General features: G+C 39.2%; 1 protein-coding gene across 4 annotated transcripts in view; it reads right to left on the bottom strand.

Moving 5' to 3' along the window:
- The window catches only part of UNKL (unk like zinc finger), a 133,423-nt gene that overhangs the window by 6,831 nt on the left and 105,610 nt on the right, over positions 1-20,982 (bottom strand). For 3 of the 4 annotated variants that reach the window (XM_067534363.1, XM_067534365.1, XM_067534366.1), the window contains 4 exons: positions 9,161-9,253; positions 5,051-5,281; positions 4,093-4,295; positions 2,880-3,134 (listed from right to left, as the gene is read on the bottom strand). In XM_067534363.1, coding sequence (XP_067390464.1) covers positions 2,880-3,134; positions 4,093-4,295; positions 5,051-5,281; positions 9,161-9,253 — 782 coding nt within the window. The remainder of the gene's footprint in view (positions 1-2,879; positions 3,135-4,092; positions 4,296-5,050; positions 5,282-9,160; positions 9,254-20,982) is intronic. The other variant, XM_067534364.1, reaches the window with a different exon arrangement.

The following is a 20,982-nucleotide window of genomic DNA, read 5'->3' as shown; positions in this document are numbered from 1 at the left end:
AGAGGTGGTGGAATCTTCATCTTTAGAGGTTTTTAAGCCGCGGCTTGACAAAACCCTGGCTGGGATTATTTAGCTGAGGTTAGTCCTGATTTGAGCGGGGGGGTTGGACTAAATGACCTCCTGAGGTCCCTTCCAACTCTATGATTCTATGAATCATAGAGTGGAGTCCTCCTAAATATGCAACACTCAGTACAAATCCACTGATCAAGACTTTTGGGGAAGATACCATGTAAGCAAATGTGTCTGCCAGAGCAGAAGGATAAAGAAATAAATCTTTGACTTAATTGTTGTATATAACTCCAACTGTCTTCCCGCTCAATTCACCAGTTGTAGATCATCATCAAAACAAGGTGAGCTGTGAGGCTGAACTTGTAAGTGTGTGTTTATGGGCCACTCTGTTTATAATTTTTTGTTCTCAATTATCAAGTCCTACTAACCCAGAGAGAGTAGTCTAAGAATAACCCTCTTCTTCCTCAAAGCACTGTGGAAACTCTGGTTCCATTAACGTCTGATACAAGACCATCAAAACAAGTTCCCTCATGTAAACAAAACCATTCTTATCCCCTTTTTATTAGCACTAGCTTGTTTTGCTGACGCTATCTTCTCCTTGCTATTGATATTCTTGTTTCGTTGAGGAATGGTCATGCTGGGTCGGACAAATGGCCCATTTATCCTCTCTCTGACAGGGGCAAGTGCCAGGTGTTTCAGAGGTAATGAAAAGACCATGGCAATTTTGAGCACTCCATCCTCTGTCATCCAGATCCTGCTTCTGGCAATTGGAGGTTTAGGTACATTTGGTGCATGGAGTTGCATTACTGTCCATCTTGGTGAATAGCCATTTATGGACCTATCATCCATAATTTTTTTGAACTCAGTTATGCTTTTGGCCTTCACAACATCCCATGGAACGAGTTCCACAGGTTGACATTGAATTGTGTGAAAGACTTCCTTGTGTTTGTTTTAAGCTTGCTGCCTATTAATTTAATCAGATGACCCCTAGTTCTTGTGTTATATGAAGAGGTAAATAATACTTCCTTATCCACTTTCTCAACACCATTTATGATTTTATAGATCTCTACCATCTCCCCCTTTAGTCATCTCTTTTCTAAGATGAACAGGCCCAGTCTTTTTAATCTCTCCTCTTATGGAAGCTGTTCCATACCCTTAATTGTTTTTGTTGCCCTTCTCTGCACCTTTTTCCAATTCTCATACATCTTTTTGAGATGGGGCAACCAGATCTGCATGCAGTATTCAAGATGTGGGTGTACCATGGATTTATAGAGAGGCAATATGGTATTTTCTGTCTTATCTATCCCTTTCCTAATGCACCCTAACATTGTTAACTTTTTTAACTACTGCTACACATTGAGCGGATGTTTTAGGATTTATCCACAATTAGGCCAAGATTTTTCTTGAGAGGTAAAAGCTAATTTAGACCCCATCATTTTGTATGCATAGAATCGTAGAATCACAGGGCTGGAAGGGACCTCAACAGGTCATCTAGTCCAGTCCCCAGCACTCATGGAAGGCATAAGTAATACCTAGACCATAGTTAAGATTGTTTTCCAATGTTCATTACTTTGCACTTATAAACATTGAATTTCACCTGTCAATTTGTCACCCAGTCTATCAGTTTAGTGAGATCTCTTTGCAACACTTCACTGTCAGCTTTGTACTTAACTATTTTGAGTAATTATGCATTGTCTGCAAATTTTGCTGACTTACTGTTCACCCTATTTTCCAGCTCATTTATGAATACATTGAACAGCACAGGTCCAAGTACAGACTGGATTCTAATAGACTGTAATCATGCCTCACCAAAGCTGTGCTGACTATACCGTATCATGTCATATTTATCTGTGTGTCTGATATTTGTGTTCTTTACTATAGTTTTTATTAATTTGCCTGATTATGTCTCTATATTCAGTATATTTTCTTTTGTCAGATTATTGAGTAGTCATTCATGAAGACAGTGATTAATAATTTATGTTCCTCAGAAATTTCATAGTGTTAGGGAATTCAAAGAGCATACAAATATCTAACATTTAGATTTTCTTTAGAAATTTTTAATAGAAAATATCTGAAATTGTTCTCTGGCTGACATATCCTCTGTTCATTTGAGGATTTAATTCAGAAAGTTGAATGGTCTCCTTTAGTTACATGGTGGAAAAGGGGAAATTGCTTACAGCAGTCTGGAAAAAAGGTTGCTATGTTATGTTTTCTCAGACATGAAGAGGGTCACCTCAGACTCGCAGAAGAAATACTGCATCTTTAAAATGTAATTGTCATTTGTGCTAACACCATTTTCATATTGCTAAATTACAGATTTTATGCAGGCCAACTTTAAAAAAAAACAAAAAAAAACCAGCCTCTAGTTTTGCACCCATAATCAAATATGAGATACCAAGAGAGGTCAGAAATGAACAGAAATAACCTCCTATACACCCTACTTTAAAGGAAAGCAATTCATTGTTCTAAAATTATATGTACTTTACCATGTCCCTGATTGCTAGCTGCCCACCTCATCTGCAGAAATATTAGTTTCTAAATAGGAGACTTTAGGATATACTCTCCAAATATTTAAAGTTCTTTATTTACATATCTGCTCTTCAGTGCACTGTAGTTAAAAGCATGTTTTAATCTTTTTTTTTTAATCACTGAAAGATATCTGAAGTTGCTTGCAGCTCTTATCACAGCTGAGCATCAAAATAAAAAAATTACTTGGATTGGGGAAATTCAAACTATGGCATATTTCAGACCAAACGGTATTTAGATTTAACATTTTATCAGTTTGAAATGAAACTCTAAATCAGCATCTCATATAATACTGTTACACTGCCCATTTTAACTAACAATATCCATGGAACAGGAACACTTACCCCATCTACTGTTTCTAAGTCTAAACGTAGTTGGTTTTGTAAAGAATGAAGTTTTGGTAATGGTATCTTTTCTATATCGCCACAACTTTTCATATGAGGTATTGTAGTGGATAGACACATATCAAATTGCTCCTGCAGCTTTTTAAATTTATTTTCTAAGTCTTCTTTTTTCCGAAGGGCTAGTTTTTTGTCAGCATCTGCCACTTTAGCATGTTCCTTTGCCTCTTGAGCCTCTTTTTGCCATGCATCACATGCCTGGGACAAAAACATTTGCAGAAAGTTATAAAAATATTTTGTAAACTAAGAACAGAGGCGTAACTATAAAACCCCTCAAGACACATGCAAATATTTACCTACAGCTACACCATGACCTTACTGTCACAACAACCATTTTCCCTTACTTCCTCCACCCATTGTTTATCACCTCCTTTTTTTTTATGTCTTAATCTAGATTTTAAGCCATAATGCCGTCTCTATGCACATTTATGGGGAACTGTATTAATAAAATGAGTAATTGTTAAGTTTATCATTTGATAGTAAAAGACAATAAAAACTCAAAATATACTAAAGCTACTTTATTTATTCTGTCTCAACAGCAGAAAAAGCTAGACCTGCTTTGTTCAATACAAATATGCTAGAAGGAGGAAAAGAACAGAGAAAGCCCTTTACTGCCCACCCCCAAATGTATCCTTGGAAGAGTCAGGCAGTATTGATACTAGCACACTGAGTGCTAGAGAGCTAGCTAAAGTGTCCATCCATGCTCCATAGCCCCAGCCATGTAGTAGTTGTGGCCAACCTCACTCTGCTCCTGTGTGCTACTGCCATCCTGAAGCAGGCACTGCAGAGTAGACATGCCACCAGTTGCTGAAACGGCAATGAGGCAACTGTTGAACATGTTCCCTAAAGCCATTCTGTCTATATTTGTGTCTGCCTGTAAAAGGAGAATGATTTGAGGAAAGTAACAAGTTGCTTATCTTTCACTTGGCTGCTACTGAACAGTTTCCTTCATGCCTCCAGCCCAATTTAGATGTGAAAAGCCAGAATTTAGGATTAATAATATGGTAAAATGGAATAAAACCCCTACATTCAAATTACAATGAAAAATGCTTTGGTTTATTTAAAAAAAAAAAGAAAGAAAAAAGACAATAAGGCCATTTTATTAGAAGTTATTCAGGAAACAGACATTAATTTAGTGTCACCATCATTACTGTACCTGCTTTACTTGTTGCCAAGAATCTTCCCATTGTTTTATTTTTCGATTGGCATCATCAAGTTCCTGTCTAACGCGAGCTAATTCATTTCCACTAGTGTTTGAGTGTGTTGAGGGTGTAGTACCACTGTTCAATATTGGGGATGGACTAGGAGAGAAACTCCCAGTTACGAAATCCCAAATGCTCCCTGTAACACCATTTACACCTGCCAAACATAGGACACACAAAAATAAACATGTTGCACACTTCTAATAAAATGTACCACACAGGGAACTAGACAATTAGATAAAAGCATTAAATAGACACATATCTTGCAGCTAAAAAATATATCGAATAACAATTCCACTATGTTCAGAAATGCAGCATTAAGCAAAAGATTCTTTAAAAGTACTTCAAGCATTCTCATCGTGTGTGGGTCTTTGTTTGTTTATTGTCACACAACGCACAGCCCTGAAATGGAAACAGGAAGACTAAGAATCTGTTTCTATTCCAAAAAGTAGTTGTTGCCCCAAACCCTCATATTTTCAGCTTCAGCTCTTTCACATTCTCCACTTCACACTGTAATTCACACTATTCTTTATAGCTAGAACATTCTCCAGCTAAGGTGCCAAGTGCCCTCTCTTTGCTTTCAAATCCCTCTTTAAACCCACGATTTCCAGGAATCCTTTATTCCTTCCTCAATTGCCAATAATTTCTCCTCATTTTTCCTTCCCTGAACTTTGTCTGATGTCTTGTGTTTGCTTTTCTGATCTGTCTTAGATAGGAAGCTCTTTGAGGCATGAATGTCTTACGTTGTTTGTAAAGAATAATATAAATGACTTATTTATAACAATAATGAACCTTGGGCTTCAGATGAGAGGTCACAGGAAACGTATACAGACTTCATCTGAAAATCTATTTGATTTGCCATCGACTCCCTTTCTACTATACACAAAAGATTTAACCATTCAAATGACTTACCTAAAGAATTATGAGAAGAAGCTGAAGTGCCTAACATACTATGTTCTGATTTCAAAGGCTGAGTCTGCTGTTGGTGAGGAGCCATAGTGGATGAAATAAAAGACTGAGACAACGACTGTGAAAGAGAACTGAGTGGAGAGGTTGAAAGGGAAGATGATGAATGTAAAGATGAGGAACGAACAACAGAACCTGGAATATTGACAGGAGCTGAACTTCCCAGTAACCTTTGACCTATGTAAAGAAGAAAAACAAACTTTTTTTGAGTGACAAAGCAACATAGTAGGATCTCTCTAATCCCTATCCTCATATAAAAAGGTTAATCATTTCTCTTACTTTTGTAAACAACCTGTATTATATGTAAATGCAGACACTATGCATGTTCAATCCCCCTGGCCACTCAGCCCACCTCCCAAACACACACAGGAAGTATTTGACATGAAAGAAAATATGGTCCTCTGTAGAAGTATTTCAGTAAAAATCTGAACAAGACTGGAAGGCTTAATGCACCACATTTCCAGAATGCCCTCCAAACGAAGATCTCAAAGTACTTTACAAACATTATAAAAGTAAGACTCACAAATACCAAACGAGCATAGTGCAGTAATGCATCAACTTATACAGCAAAAGAAACAAGGTTTTCCTTGAGGATGATGGCAAAAGACAATCACTGTCTTTCAGATGAGAGAAAAATCACATAGCACAGAATCATAGAAGATTAGCGTTGGAAAGGAACTCAGGAGGTCATCTAGTACAACCTCCCGCTCAAAGCAGGACTAACCTCAGCTAAATCTTCCCAGCCAGGGTTTTGTCAAGTCACACCATAAAAACCTCTAAGAAAGGAGATTCCACCACATCCCTATGTAACCCATTCCAGTGCTTCACCATCCTCCTAGTGAAAAATGTTTTCCTAATGTCCAACCTAGACCTCCCCCACTGCAACTTGAGACCACTGCTCCTACTAGTAGTCATCTACTACTACTGAGAACAGCCTAGCTCCATCCTCCATGGAGCACCCTTTCAAGTAGTTAAAAGCTGCTAACAAATCCCCCCTGATTCTTCTCTTCTGAAGACTAAACAAGCCTAGTTCCCTCAGCCTCTCCTCGTAAGTCATGTGCTCCAGCCCCCTAATCATCTTTGTTGCTCTCCGCTGGACTCTCTCCAATTTGTCCACATCCTTTTTATAGTGGGGGCCCAAAACTGGACACAATAATCCAAATGCGGCCTCACCAATGCCAAATAGAGGGGAATAATCACTTCCTGCGATCTGCTGGCAATGCTCCTACTAATGCAGCCCAATATGCTCTTAGCCTTCTTGGCAATCAGGGCATACTGCTGACTCATATCCAGTTTCTTATCCACTGTTAACCCCAGGTCCTTTTCTGCAGAACTGCTGCCTAGCTCATCGGTCTCCAGTCTGTAGCTGTGCATGGGATACTTCCATCCTAAGTGCAGGACTCTGCACTTGTTCTTGTTGAACCTCATCAGATTTTTTTTTGGCCCAATCCTCCAATTTGTCTAGGTCACTCTGTATCCCACCCTACCTTCCAGGGCATCTACCACTCCCCCTAGCTTAATGAATCTGCAAACTTGCTGAGGGTGCAATCCACCCCACTCTCCAGATCATTAATGAAGATGTTGAACAAAACTGGCCCCAGCACCGACCCCTGAGGCACTCCGTTTGATACTGGCTGCCAACAAGACATTGATCACTACCTGTTGAGCTCGATGATCTAGCCAGCTTTCTATCCATCTTACGGACCATTCATCCAACCCATAATTCTTTAATTTGCTGAATATAATACTGTGGGAAAATGTATCAAAAGCTTTGCTAAAGTCAAGGTATATCACATCCACTGCTTTCCCACATCCACAAAGCCAGTCATCTCAACACAGAAGACAATCAAGCATCTCACCACCTGTGGCCATTAAAGATCTCATGCCGTTTTTACAAGAGTTGGGATGTTAAATTAGGTTTTCCAGACAAGTTCCAACATGGGCAAATATAGTCTGCCTACACGAACTCTCCCCATACAGGTTTCATTACTCACTGTATCCTTCACTTTGGAGGTTGTATAGTATTACCATTCACATGGGAAATGATATGATGTACGGCAACAGATCAAATCCCTGTCAACAAATTTATTGCATCAGCATAAGTCAGGACAGACCTAACTTTACTATGGTCAGCAACAGAGATAAATTGTAAACTAAACACTTAAACAGTCAGACATATTTTCTGGTTTCCATGGGGGAACATCACTAACAACATCAGAGAAAAGTAACAGCTAACATGTCAAACTATGTGCTTACAGAAACAAAGGAGTGGCCTGCTGTTGTATCCCTTTATTGAAAACTGGGGGTACAATCACTCAATTAGAAGAGCATAAGGTGTTCAAACTTTGAAGAAAGGCACTCTACCAGTACTGTTTGCAGCTCTCATGACAGGAATCACAATCCATAAAACAGATTACTGTACACAAAGTATGTAAAATCTGGAATTTAAACACAAAGTTGTTGCCAGAGCTAATCTAAAGGTGATACTAGTTATTTCTGTAAACAAGCTGAGACAGATTACAAGATGTCATCGGTCCACACAGTAACTTCATTGTAGCACATATTGCTTATGTCCTTCTACACTCATCCCAATTTTATTCCCTTTTCCTCTCTAAAATATACTTCTTCCATTAAAATTAGAAATCTTAGGCCTCCTTCAAATAAGTATTAACAAGATATAGTTACAATATTTTCTATTATCTATCTTAAAAACCTAATAAAAATTAATGGAATTAACTGATAGGAAAAATGTTCACTGCGGTCTACCTTTCTGATTTTATTACATTCCATCATCCACACTTTCCCTCTACAATGACTATTTAAATTATATTTATTCTTTTTACTGTCTGCAAAACACCTATCGCTCTTCCGTCTCTGTAAATTATAATACTTTTAGTGGTTCTGAAGCCTTTTCCCTTCTACAGTATATGTTCAAAACAGATCCTCTCAATGTTTCCCTCTCTCTGGTCACTCAGTATCCCCACCACCAAAAGTTTAAGAAAGGCAGGGGGTAAATGTGAACAGAATATATATGCTATAAGGAAATAGCCAGCATGGACCAGATTAGCAACCCACTAATAAATTATTTTAATGTTGCTTTAGTTTCCCACTGCTCCCTGAGGATGTTATGAAAATATATCCTTATTTTCTTGGCAGTGTCACTTTTGAATGCATATCAAATTAAGTATTTGGCAAAACTACAATATTTGGCAAAAATTACAATGACTACAATGACTTCTTATTTTCCCATTCTTTTCTTCTTACTTTTCTGCTTTCATCTAGAAAAAGTGACATTTTAAAACTGTTTCTTCCTTGATGTTTTTCTCCCCTTCCTCCCTAGTTTTCTCCCCCCGCCTCCCCCGCCAATACTACTCTTCCTCTGTGTTGTCTCTTCCTCTCCTTTCTCAGAACAGGCCAACTGGGTGAAGGATTCTCTCACAGTTCTAAGCAGGAAAGGAGATAATTCATTGTAGAGGAAGATGTGGATAGCTAGGAATGAGCACTGTAAAGCAAAGCCAATCAGACCTTCAAATTAACTGGTCATTCCTTCTTTCTAATATGATCATTTTACTCATTTAATTCTTTGCATTGTTTCCTTTTAGTCACTCATTAAGGAAAAAGAGAATAAACTTTTAAAATCAAGATGGTCAGGTCCTGCTTACTCTGAACACTGCCTCTGATGAATCTCAACATAATTCATAATCCTTGCACATAAAATACAAACAGGAAATTTAAAATATAAGGGAGCAAAGGACTTGACTTTCTTGAGAAAGATACTGCATTTGGGAATGAGTTGGAAAAGGAGTTTTCATTAAAGCAATCTTGTTCAAATTTTTCCCACCAAACAGAATTGTAGAATAATAGTCAAAGCCTCTGAACCTGAAATTGGATCCATGCAGGCAGAGTCAATTGCCAGATCAAGGCCAAAAGTTATAGTATGGCTGTCCACAACATTATGAATTGCTATGTGAGTCTTAGCTGTAAGAGTCTGATAGGGAGAAAAAGACTTTAAATACATACATGAAAATGGATAACTTTTGTAAACGGAGTTCTTACTTGTTACTCCAAGGTCACTATTTTCTTGATCTTCTAATTCTTTATCTAAGGATGCAACATTTATATCACTAAAATGTAGATCTAAAGCAGAACCTGTTAAACAAAATATCATGTTAATGAAAATGTATCTGAATTATTGATAAAACTGTTATGTTTATTGGAACTTCACAACATTATCTGGACCATTATTATTATCTCTATTACAGTTATACCTAGGCCCCATTATTAGGCACTGTAGAAACAAATAATAAAGGGAAGTCCTGGGTCTTGTAAGAGAATGATTTTGCCTCTCATCTAAGAGAATTTTTTTAGTGTTAATCAAGTAGTGCATAAAGTGGGGGAGGTGGGAGAGAGAGAGAGAGAGACTTTGTTATGGATTAGAAATTACTTAAGAGAAAAAAAGAGCAGTAGTTGATTCTGCTGGGAAAGAGTCAAATACGTTCACTTGTCACCCCACCTCAATATAAGAGAGGTGGCACTGGTACTCTGGGGGTGTGGGCTGAACAGTCCTGATTGAGGAATAGTCTTAGGACCAACCAAGTCTGGTGAGAACATTTCAATGGAAATGTGTGTTATTTTGTTTCTATGTAAATTAAGCCAAATGGAAGAGGATGAGTTTAGACTTTGCAGTCTTACAGACTGTATGTCTACAGATTGGGAGAGACATTTGTTCACATCACCACCAAACCTTCCATTGTAAGATGGAAAAGAATGCATTTTAGTGTACAATGAAGTTAGATGCCAAACCTGGGAGTTTGTCCAATGTCACTCCTCCAGACATGTATCCACTTTATGGGTGGCATGTGGGCATAAGGCAACAAGACAGTCATCTCCTTGTATATATATTAACAGCTGGATTCTACTTCTTAAGGTATGTCTACACTGCTGGCGGCAAATTCACTGCCATCAGATTGATCTATCCGAATCAACTGAGCAGAAGTGAAGACCCACTCAATCGATCCGGAAGTCTATTTATTAAAACCACCTCCAAAAAAAGCCTAGTGCTGCATCGACAGGTACACATTTCCTGTTGGCACAGCACAGTGGAGATGGCACACTAAACGGAAGTTACGAAGTCGACAGGAGTTACACAAGCTACACAGAGTAGCCTCTTAGCAAAGAAGGCAAAGAAGTCACAGAGGTCCATTAAAGTCATGGATTCTGTGACTTTTGGGACAAAATTGTATTCTTATTAACAACAACAAGAAGTAAAGAAAAAGATTTTGTGGTCCGTTCAAAAGCATCTGGTGGTCCAGATCTGGCCTACGGTCCACCTATTGGCTACCCCTGTTTTATACAGTCTTTGTGGGGAGACTTGGAAAAGATGGATGTACATTAAGAATCATCAAGCAGTAAAAATCAGGTTCCTGTAATTCTCTCCTCCCACCTATCTTTCTCCTGAATTTTCTCTTCCCCTAGCTATATTTCATTTCTCTCAGATAAATTCATGCTTTGGCTATCTATCTCTGACTTGAGGAAAGAAGTGCTCTGGGGCCTTACATACAGAGCACAACTAGCAAGATTTTTGCTTCCATAATTCCTGGTAGGTAGAGCCGTCCGTGTTTTGTCTTTTTGTCTACAAAGGGAGAAGAAACTATGGCAAACAATTACTGTAATTAATATTTCTTTCCAGATTCTAAAAGATCTTATCATTAAAATAATTTCTCTGGTCATTTTCCTTTGATTATGCTGTCTTCCTTTGAGAATGCACCACAATGAATTTATCCTCTAATGCAATCTCAAGCTAAAAGTAAGTTTATTCACAATCCTGAAAAAAGATTAAGTTAAAACAGTTTATCAGAAAGCTTCACAATTACATCTAATGTTATTTCCTCACTGGGCACACAGAATGAGCGTTATACAGTCCTGCCTTGTCCTTCCTCAACTTCCTTGGCTAAAACCTCTACGTTCAAATGAGCATCTAAGTTCTGACGCTTCCTCATCTCTGTCTCCTTTTTCATTTCACCTACCCCTGGACTCCATGCAGATAGGCTCTACTCCTCTCCTGATTTAGCTCCTGGATAGTCTTTATCAGTTTTAAACTACTTCTGATCATGCTCTCCTGCTTATTCTATTGTCCCCCAAGACACATAAAAACACAACCTTAATAGTTCAACTAATTAGCAATTTCAGTGCAACATTTCCCCAAAAGAAATTAGTTATCCCATCACTCAACAAAAAACAAAATTATCACATACAAAAAATATCTTATTTCTGTCAAATAGGAATTCCTTTGTGTGTTTTTCTAAAAGTTTCCCAAAAGTGAGAAATATTAGGTTGTGAAATAGTTTCCCAAGAGATCTGGTGGAAAGGCCATCACTTGAGACTTAAAAATAAACAGGACTAAACACTAGCAAATCATTGCATGGAATAATTTTGTACTGACCTCCTACAAATAATCCAACTGGTCTTTTCCATTTCTAACTTTTATGTTCCCATAATTCTCTGTAATCTTTTTGCTGAATTTTAAAAACTTCCTGTAGCACATTGAAATTATGCTATTATTGAGCCCCAGATCCCAGACGTTGTTCTTATATTATGCATTATATATATATCTAAAATAGTCTTATTTTCTTGCCTTAAAAACAAAACAAAAAATGAATCTGAGAATGTAGATAAATATAATAAAAAAGTTTTGCTGCACTGTTACAGCTGCAGAACTGACAAATGAATCTACCAAGACTTCTAAAACCTCAGGCACATTTTTAAATATTAATAAGAATTAATTATTGGCATCTTGAGGCAAAACGCGTCAGTTGTTGCCCCATGTACATAATTTGAAGTGTCCACCTATTGCTAACATCTCAACAGAACATGAGCATCTGAAAAGAATGCAGCAACAAAGAAATAAGATGACAGTCTTCAGTAAATAGTTATATAATACGTTACAGGGTATATTTTCAAAAGGCATAAATAATTAGGCACCTAATTCCCATTTTTGTTTTTGAAAATCTTTCACATAAACACAGAACAATACTGTTCCTAAAAAGCCACGATACACGGAGCAGAAGTTGCTTAATTGGGGTGGCCTATTATGACAGACTATACCCCTGTATTCACACTCTACATACTACTATAATAATATTTATATAAAATATGCCTTGTAAGATATCATTTGAAAAAATAACTGGTCAATAATATCATGGTAAAATGTATGTAACAACGTTATATGTAACGTTAAGAACGTAAGCTGAAATCATGACTGAAGTGTGTTAACCAGACATGTCTGGGGAGTGGGTAAACCTGTTTCTCAAAAACAAAGGACAAGTTGACATCCAGCCAGCAGTCATCAAAGCTGATGGACAAACACCTGTCAAGTGGCCATTCTTTGTCAAGGAAAGGGAGCAGAAACAAACAGATCTGCAAACACCTTAGCAAACCTCTGCTGCACCAGACTCCGTGTCCCTTTGCTCTCAGCTGGAAAAAACTTTATATAGAGATCATTCTCAGGGAAATGTATTTCAAAGGGTGACTGAATTATAAAAGTGAGGGACAAAAACACCCTAAGTTCTCTCTCCTTGTCCATCTTCTCTTTTTCATATAAGATGACAAAGAAATCCACCTCTAATGCAGTTGGAAGCACGTGGTAAGAATTTTACCTTAAACCTGCCTAGTTTGTAAAATTTTAGTACTAGGAAGCATTTTATCTTTATTCTTCTCGTAATAATTTTTTACTTGAATGCCTTAATACTCGTACTCACTTAAGACCTAACTCTTTGTAAATAAATACATTGATTTTGTTCTTTAATCAATCCAGTGCTGTGAACTCTGTAGCTAGCTCCATTTAAGGTGGCAAGTTGTTGCATATTGTTCCCTTACAGGGACAACAGACCTTAGTTAGTCAACTGTCCAGGAAAGGACTGGACAGTGCAGTACAGAACACATTTTTTGTGGGGGGGAATCTGGAGTGTGTTCAGGTCACTCAGCATGTGGTAACTAAGGGTGGTGGAAGCCAGAGTGTGACTGCAGAGTGGCTGGCAGACTGCAGCAATACACAGACACTCAGGGCCTGACTTGTTTGCTGGAAGGTTGTTTGTGAGTGGCCCAGGTGGGAGCTACAGCAGCAAGGCATTGTAAGGTTGCATGGCAGGGCGACACAGTCCCTCAGTGGTCTGGACTGCACTACGAAAGGTCATACCTATCATTGTATTTCAGTGAACTTTCTATTTTCCAAAGATAGCTCCTGAAAAGCTTACAAGTTCCACAATAGATCCTGCAGGGATCAGAAATTCTGCACTGAACAGGAAATCCCAGTTATATTCAGTGGGAAGGGCTGCATCTTATTTCCCATTTAGCCAACATTATTACTGTTCCTATTAAGTAGTAATTCTTCCCACTGAATAACATTGGAGATTAGTTACCTCAGAAGCATTCCCATTAAGTTGATTTCCTGACTAGTGCTCAGTTAAAGAGAGTGCATTGTAAAAAAAGAATAATACATGTACCTGTATATTACTAAAAGCCATAAAGTGAAATGCCATGACATGCTGCAATGTCATCGAAAGATACAGTACTCATCTTTCATGTAAATTACTTAGGGTGGATTTTAAAGATATTAATGTTCATAAACACTAAATATATAAAATGCACAGCAACTACTCCTCAAAGTTGAATCACTTGGCTAGTTTAATATTTCCCCCTCAAAATACCAAAAGGAATTAGAGGAAAATAAAAAACCCCACATAAGCCATATTTCACTGAATTTTGTTATTAAATTACAGTAGTAACCAAACCATCCTAGTTTTGCAAGCTTTCAAGGAAGGAGGTAAGAAGGAGATGTTATATTTATATGATTTATAAAGTTTAGTTAAAAATCAAAGTAACTCAAAGGCAGAGCTTTGTGGTAAACATCAGCATAAAACACACTCGTAGGGCCCAGTTACATATTACTTAAATAATAGGGTTTTCTAATGGGTTTTCTTGACTACAGTGGCAGAAATAGAACACATTATTTTCACTGCACTCATACACATACACACAAGGCATAGCTATCACAACTCTGGCAATGATATTTATACATGCCAGTAACTCAAGAGAGGCTAAGTCCTTGTTTTAGAAATAGAAAATGCAATGAGTCACTATAAACACAGGAATGTATGTATAAAAGAGATCCCACTTAGTCCAATTCTACTGATTCTGTTAACAGAAACAGCTGAAAGTGCTGTACGTTTTTTTGTATATGCACAAACACATACACCATAAGAATATTTTACAGTAAGAGAATCTACATTCGGCTCAAATACCTAATTCATCTGGAACATCAAAAATCATCAGAAATACAGTATATAATTGTAAAAAGCCAAGATTTATTTTTGTCATTGTGTTTTGCAACGTCCTGCTTTTCATGTCACTAAAGTATTCTTGAAATCAAAATATAGCATTTTAAAATATGTTCAATTCTGATCTTTTTAAGACTTCAATTTTTTAAAGCTAATTTACTACACTAATATATATTTTACTGTTATATTAACATTACATCCAACCAACCAAAATATTTCAGCTAGAATATTTATCTTAGTAAGATATGATTTACTTGAATATTGTCAAATTTAAACACTGGCTATGAAAGCTTTTAAATTATATTTATATTATTTTTATTAAAAAAATCAGAAATAAGACTGACCAGAATTTATGATCTTAAACAATCTGCAATTTAATAATAGCTTAAAATTGCTTATTTTCTATTGTATCTCAGAGATTATTAAACACGTTTTTAGAAAAACAACATATTTTCACCAATCATATTATAAAATTGGTTAAAACAGCTACCATTTAATATTCTTCATTGATTTCTCTACTGAAAGAAATCTGATACCTAACTTACCCCCTCTGTAAGTGCTGACTCATTTGTCTGCAGTCGCCTGGTCTCTGATACACACCAGTTTAAATAGAATTGTTCAGATGCACCAGCTAATCACAGCAACTCCCTAATCACATGCTCTAAACCACAGAACCTGCCAATGAATGCAATATGCAATGTGACTCTAGCTGTGTTGGTCTCAGGATATTAGAGACTAGGCGGGTGAGGTAATATCTTTTACTAGACCAACTTCTGGTGATGAGAGAGACAAGCTTTCAACTTTAAACAGAGCTGAAGAAGCAGCTTTTCTCTCTCACCAACAGAAGCTGGTGCAATGAAAGATATTGCTTTACCCACCTTGTCTCTCTGAAGAATGCAATAAACTATTCCTATTCTATCACATTATACATTAGCCATACAGCCAGTTCTTCATGAATCTGTATTTACTCTGAAAAGAATGTAATGCATTTGGAAAACAAATGAATAATGTCTATAAAGGTTATATACTCGTGTGTGTGTGTGAGTGGAACAAAGTTAAAAATGATAGACAATGCTTTGTTTTAAAAAAATAACCATTTTACAACAAAACAATTGTGAATACTATGAGCTGTTAACTTATACATAGAGATATGGTTTTTCACTTATAAAAATAAGTTTAAAAGTCAGGTGAAACCATTCAATTTTCAGATTTGTTTTGTTCTTTTTTACATCATTTTTCATCCCCATTAACACCAGAAAAAGTGTTTGGTGAACACTCTAAATTGCAAGATGAAACAGGACCCTATTCAGGTTCTCTCAAACGCCCACCCCTGACTAGATTGGCAAATTAATTACCCACTCTGCATCTGCCCCATTCCCAATATCACTGAGAATTAGGTTGGAGAGGATGTGAATAATTCTCCATCACCCAACATGAAAACCCCAACAGTGAGCAAAAGTAAAAATCCAATGTTCAGATACAGCACTTCTATATAACAAAGCAAGATTTTCTTTGCAATAAAGATAGAGTCGGGGGGTGAGGGGGGTCAGTTACAGCTGAAAGAGAAAATTGCTCACCCTGTGCAGTAACCAAGGTTCTTTGAGATGTGTCCCCACATGGGTGTTCCATTTCAGGTGTCAGTGCACCCCAGCACCATTAATTGGAGATTTTTGCTGCAGTGCCTGTCCGGGACACACATGCGTGATGGGTGTGTCTCAGCTCCATTGGGCAGGGGGAACATTGGAGTGAACCTGATGTCTGATATTAGCACTGTGGAACATAACTGTGTGTCCACATCTGCATAGGTCGTGATGGTATAGTGGTTTATGAACATATATTCAGAGGTTCATGGTGCCATGCTACAAATGTCCAATATAGGAACATTGTTGAGAAATGCAATGGAGATTGCCACCGCCCTTGTGGAATGATCCCTAATACAGGTGGTAAGTTTTACTTTGGATTGTTTGTAATACAGGTGTATGCAGCTTGATATCCATTTTGATAGTCTGTGTGGGGATATTGTGGTTCCCTTTGATCGTTCTGTAGTGGAAACAAATAGTCTTGGTGATTTACGGAATGCTTTAGTTCTGCCCAGCTAGAATGAAAGTGCTCTTCTTATGACTGGTGTATGCCATCTAGCCTCTTGTTGGTCTTTGTAAGGTTTAGGGTAGAATATGGGAAGTTGTATGACCTAGTTCATATGGAAAGATGACATTTTCGATAGAGTCTCATGGTGACCTTGTCTTTAGAGATCTCACCCACTCTTCTAGCTGACGTGATTGCAATTAGGAATGTTACCTTCATTGACAAATGAAGGAGTGAGCACGTGGCTAGGGGCTTGAATGGGGGACGTGTGAGAGCTTTTAGTACTATGGTTAGGTCCCATGCTGGTGTGGGTTTGTGGATTTCTGGGTACATGTTTTGCAGGCCTGTTACAAAGTGTTTGGTGACAGGGTTTGAGAATATTGCTAGTTCTCATTTGGGTACGAGTGGTAGGTAGAGAAGTTGAGACCGCTTGAGTGAGTTTTGCTCGACTGAAATCTTTTTCATTTCTGCATCTATGTTTTGCATGTGGAAGGCGTTCTGCTATTGAGTAGTATGAGTTGGACTTGTTTGGAACACGTCCTCTTTATTCCTCCATGCTGTCAAGTGAAGCATATCTAGATTGGAATGAAGTGTTGTGCCCCCGTTCTGGGATAAAAGGTCCCTCTGTATTGGGAGTTGTTGGGGGGCCCAAATGGACATTTTTATTAGGTAAGGGTACCAGGGTTTCCTGGGCTATGCTGCTGCTATCAGAATGACCAAGGACTGATCCCGGTGAATCTTATTATCCTGGGTAATAGTGGTAATGCGTTTAGTAATGTTGATTCCCATTTGAGCAGGAAGGCATCTCCTAGGGACTGGTATCCTTGTCCTGCTCTCGAATAGAATTGGTTGCATTTGCGATTTACTGCTGTTGCATACAGATCTATGGTTGACATGCTGTGGTGTTGAAATATGTTGTGTAGGACCCCATCGTTAAGCTCCCATTCATGCTGGAGGTCAAATTTTTTGTTCAGTGCATCTGCTGTTGTATTCATATGCCAGGGGAGATCTGAGGCAGATATGTTTATATTATGGTTTATGCACCAGTTCCCCAGAGTCTTATGAGTGGGATTGGGTGCGCCCCCATCAGTTTTATATAAAACATGCAGGCTATGTTGTCTGTCATTATTTGGACTGATTTGTTTGATATTTGTGGTAAGAAGTGTGCGCAAGCCCTGCATACTGCCCTTAGTTTGAGTAGGTTTGATATGGAACTGGGTTTCTGGTGGGGTTCGTTGCTCCTGAATGGTAAGATTCTGCATATGGGCACCCCAGCCTATGAGTGAAGCATCAGTTGTAATTATGACTGATGATGGGTATCTTTGAAATGGTATGCCCTTGCAGATGTTGTCTGGGTTTGTCCACCAGTTCAGAGAGTCTTTGATTTTTGGAGGTAATGTTAATAGCTTTTTTAGGAGTGCCTGCTTGGTTTGTACTCTGTGCTTAGCTATCCTGGAAAGCATTGCATGTGTAGTCAGTCATGTTGTACGACAAATGTGGTGGCCACCATAAGGCCCCACAGTTGAAGGCAGTTGTGGGCTATGATGTACGGACTGTTCTTGACTTCTGAAATGAGATTCGATACTGTGTGGAATCTCTGCGCTAGTAGCGTTGCCCTGGCTATTACCAAATCGAGGTATGCCCCTATAAATTCCAGTCTTTGGGTCAGTGAAGCGGTCGATTTCTGGTAGTTTATTTGTAGACCTAGGCTTTGGAAGAGGTCTATGGTCTTTTGTGTATTGTGTACTGCCTCCACATCAGTGGAGCTTCATAGGAGGCAGTTGTCTAGGTATGAAAAAATAACACCCCTTGTCAACGTAGGTGTGCTGCCGTGGCTGTGAGTGTCTTGGAAAAGACCTGTGGTGTGGTGGATAGACCGAAAGGTAGGACTTTGTATTGGCAGTGTTCCGTACCAACTGTGGATCAGAGGAATCGTTGATGCGACGGATGTATCAATCAGTTGAAATAGGTGAAGAACCTCTTGTTGTAGTAGGTGCTCATGAGAAGTGTTCTTAAAAGGGATGTGAAAAGGATGGAGTAGCCCAGTTGGATGATCTCTAGGGCCCATCTGTCTGTGGTAATTGCTGCCCAATTGGTGTAAAAGGGGTGTAAATGATGTCTGAAAATGGTAATTGTTGCTATCATTGGAGTGTGTCTCAGACCCTCGACCAATGTCTTAAAACGCCTGCTTTGTCTGTGATGGTTGTGAGGAGTTGATTGATTGGATGATGGTCTCCTCCTTTGTGGTCTCTGTTTCTGCCTGTAGGTGTCATATGGCCTCTCTTGACGTGTAGAGGAGAAATCTCTCTTCTGGTAGGGTTGGTATCTCCTACGTTTAAAAGATGGGGTGTAGATTCCTAGGGTCATCAGAGTATGGTCAACAGAGTATGGCTGTTGCTGTTGTTCTAGCTGCCGTATCTGCTACGTCGAGGGATGCTGCAAGGATGTTCAGGAAATTAATTAGCCCATATTCACCAAGGATTTTAGTTATGCTTGTTTGTCCTCTGGTAAGTCCTGTGTCAGCTCATTGATCTTACTGTAGTTGTCATGATCATATTTGGCCAGTAGGGTGTTAGAGTTAGCTACTCTGAATTGCCAGGTTGCTGATGATGTAATCTTTTGCTGTCCTTATCCTGTGGAATGGACTTTTGTTGCGATTGCTTGTTTTTCTGTTGTATGGCGTTGACTACTAGGGAGTTAGGAGGAGGGTGAGTGAAGAGGAATTCCATGCCCTTTGTGGGAAAATAGTATTTCCTGTCTGTCCTCCTACAGGTTGGTGGGGTCGATGTGGGTGTTTGCCAGATGGTATTAGCCAGTTGCAATATTGCATCATTAATGGGCAGTGCAATTTTAGTATTAGCTGTAGGAGTTTATGAAATTCTTGAATTTGTTTAAAGTCCTCTGCTGGGGGGGAGGTAGGGGGCGGTGGTGGTGGCATTATTACCTCATCGGGAGACGAGGGTGAGTTATGGGGTGGTGAGGAATCCTGCTGTGCCCCCTCATGTGTCTCGTCCAGTTCCTCCTCCTGGGTCTCCCATGGTTCTGGAGATGGTGGGTTCAGTCTATATATATCTGAGGCCGATGTAGTAGGACAGTCGGACTGGGCTTTGTATGATGCCCATGGATCCCATGGAGGCCATTGTATGGGAAATGTTCTCTGAGAAAACAGTTTAATTTGTTCTATCCACTCTTTCATGGTTTTCTTGATTTAGGCTAGTGAGTTGGGCGAGAATACTAACTCCCTTCTGACCAAGGATGAGCTCCTCCTTGAATGACATCTTTGTCATTGCTGGAGAGTGGAGTGATGACAGGCGAGATTGGTAGTTGTGATGCCTGCTGCTCGGGTGATATATTGGTGCCAAAGAGAAGCAAATGTGATGGCAGGTGTATCCTCTCGTGTGCAGTGCCGTGGCTGTTGTTTCAGTGCCATCGGTATTGAGGTGGTCTTTTTAGTCAGTATGGCGGTTGGTACAGTGGATTTGATTTTTGTCTTCTTCGGTGCTGAGGTTGGTGACAATGCTGATGATGATACCATCTGTGCTGTGATGATTTTTGGTTCTGTCTTGGCCGATGTCGAGGGTGCCGTGATACACGCCGGTTTGCAACCTGGCACCGATGTATTGGTGCCAACAGTGCTGTAGGTAGTTAGGGCTTCAACTGTGCTCTTCCGTGCTGTGGTCAGCATGGGGGAGGGCAAAGCCTGGCCAGAGACTGCTTTCTTTTTGGCGCATCTCCGTCGGGCAAGCTCGGGACTCTTCCCCCTCTCAGTAGAGGTTTGAGCCATGTCTGCATCCTCTTCTCTGGTATCATATTTTGAGGTGGGTTGGAGGGATTTCTCCATAAAAATGTTTCAGGTGGAGATCTCTGTTTCACCTTAAGATTAGTGTAGTGGGTGCACTTGGCTGGGATATGTCCCTCTCTGAGGCACCTGACACAGAGTGTCCACCAGAGACCAGGATTGCATCTCTGTATAACTCACATCTTGTGAATCCTGGTGATCCAGGCATTTTGTGTTCTCTAGAAAGAGACAACACTTTTTTTTTTTTTAAATCTATGCCTTATCTTAACTAACTTATCTTATGACTAAACTTCTGACTAAAACTAACTATCTTTGGTTTTATTCTCAGACAAGGAGAGTGCTATGGAGCTTTGTCTTAGGCCAGGGATGGTTGAGAAAGAACTGAGGGGGTTAGACCAAGACCACCCGCCACACATATGTGGCCCAGACAGGCACTGCGCTGTAGGAATCTCTGATCAACAACATCGGGATGCACCAACACCTGAAGTGGTTCCTCAGAAGTTACCTCCTGCTCTGGTTCAGGGGCTCTGGACAGTGACGATGTAGGAGACCATCTGGAGACTCTCTTTGAGAAACACTAGATGCCCATGAAGCATGGGATCTGTACATCACCCAAGGATTCCACAGGTCGCCATTGGACAGAAAGGGCATTGGTGGTG

Source organism: Emydura macquarii, unplaced genomic scaffold (assembly GCF_026122565.2).
Source record: "Emydura macquarii macquarii isolate MOO-44397 ecotype Brisbane River unplaced genomic scaffold, CSIRO-AGI_Emac_v2 contig_3390, whole genome shotgun sequence".
NCBI lineage: Eukaryota > Metazoa > Chordata > Testudines > Chelidae > Emydura > Emydura macquarii.
Note: the sequence above shows the minus strand (reverse complement) of the source record. Positions and strands in the feature narration are given on the sequence as shown.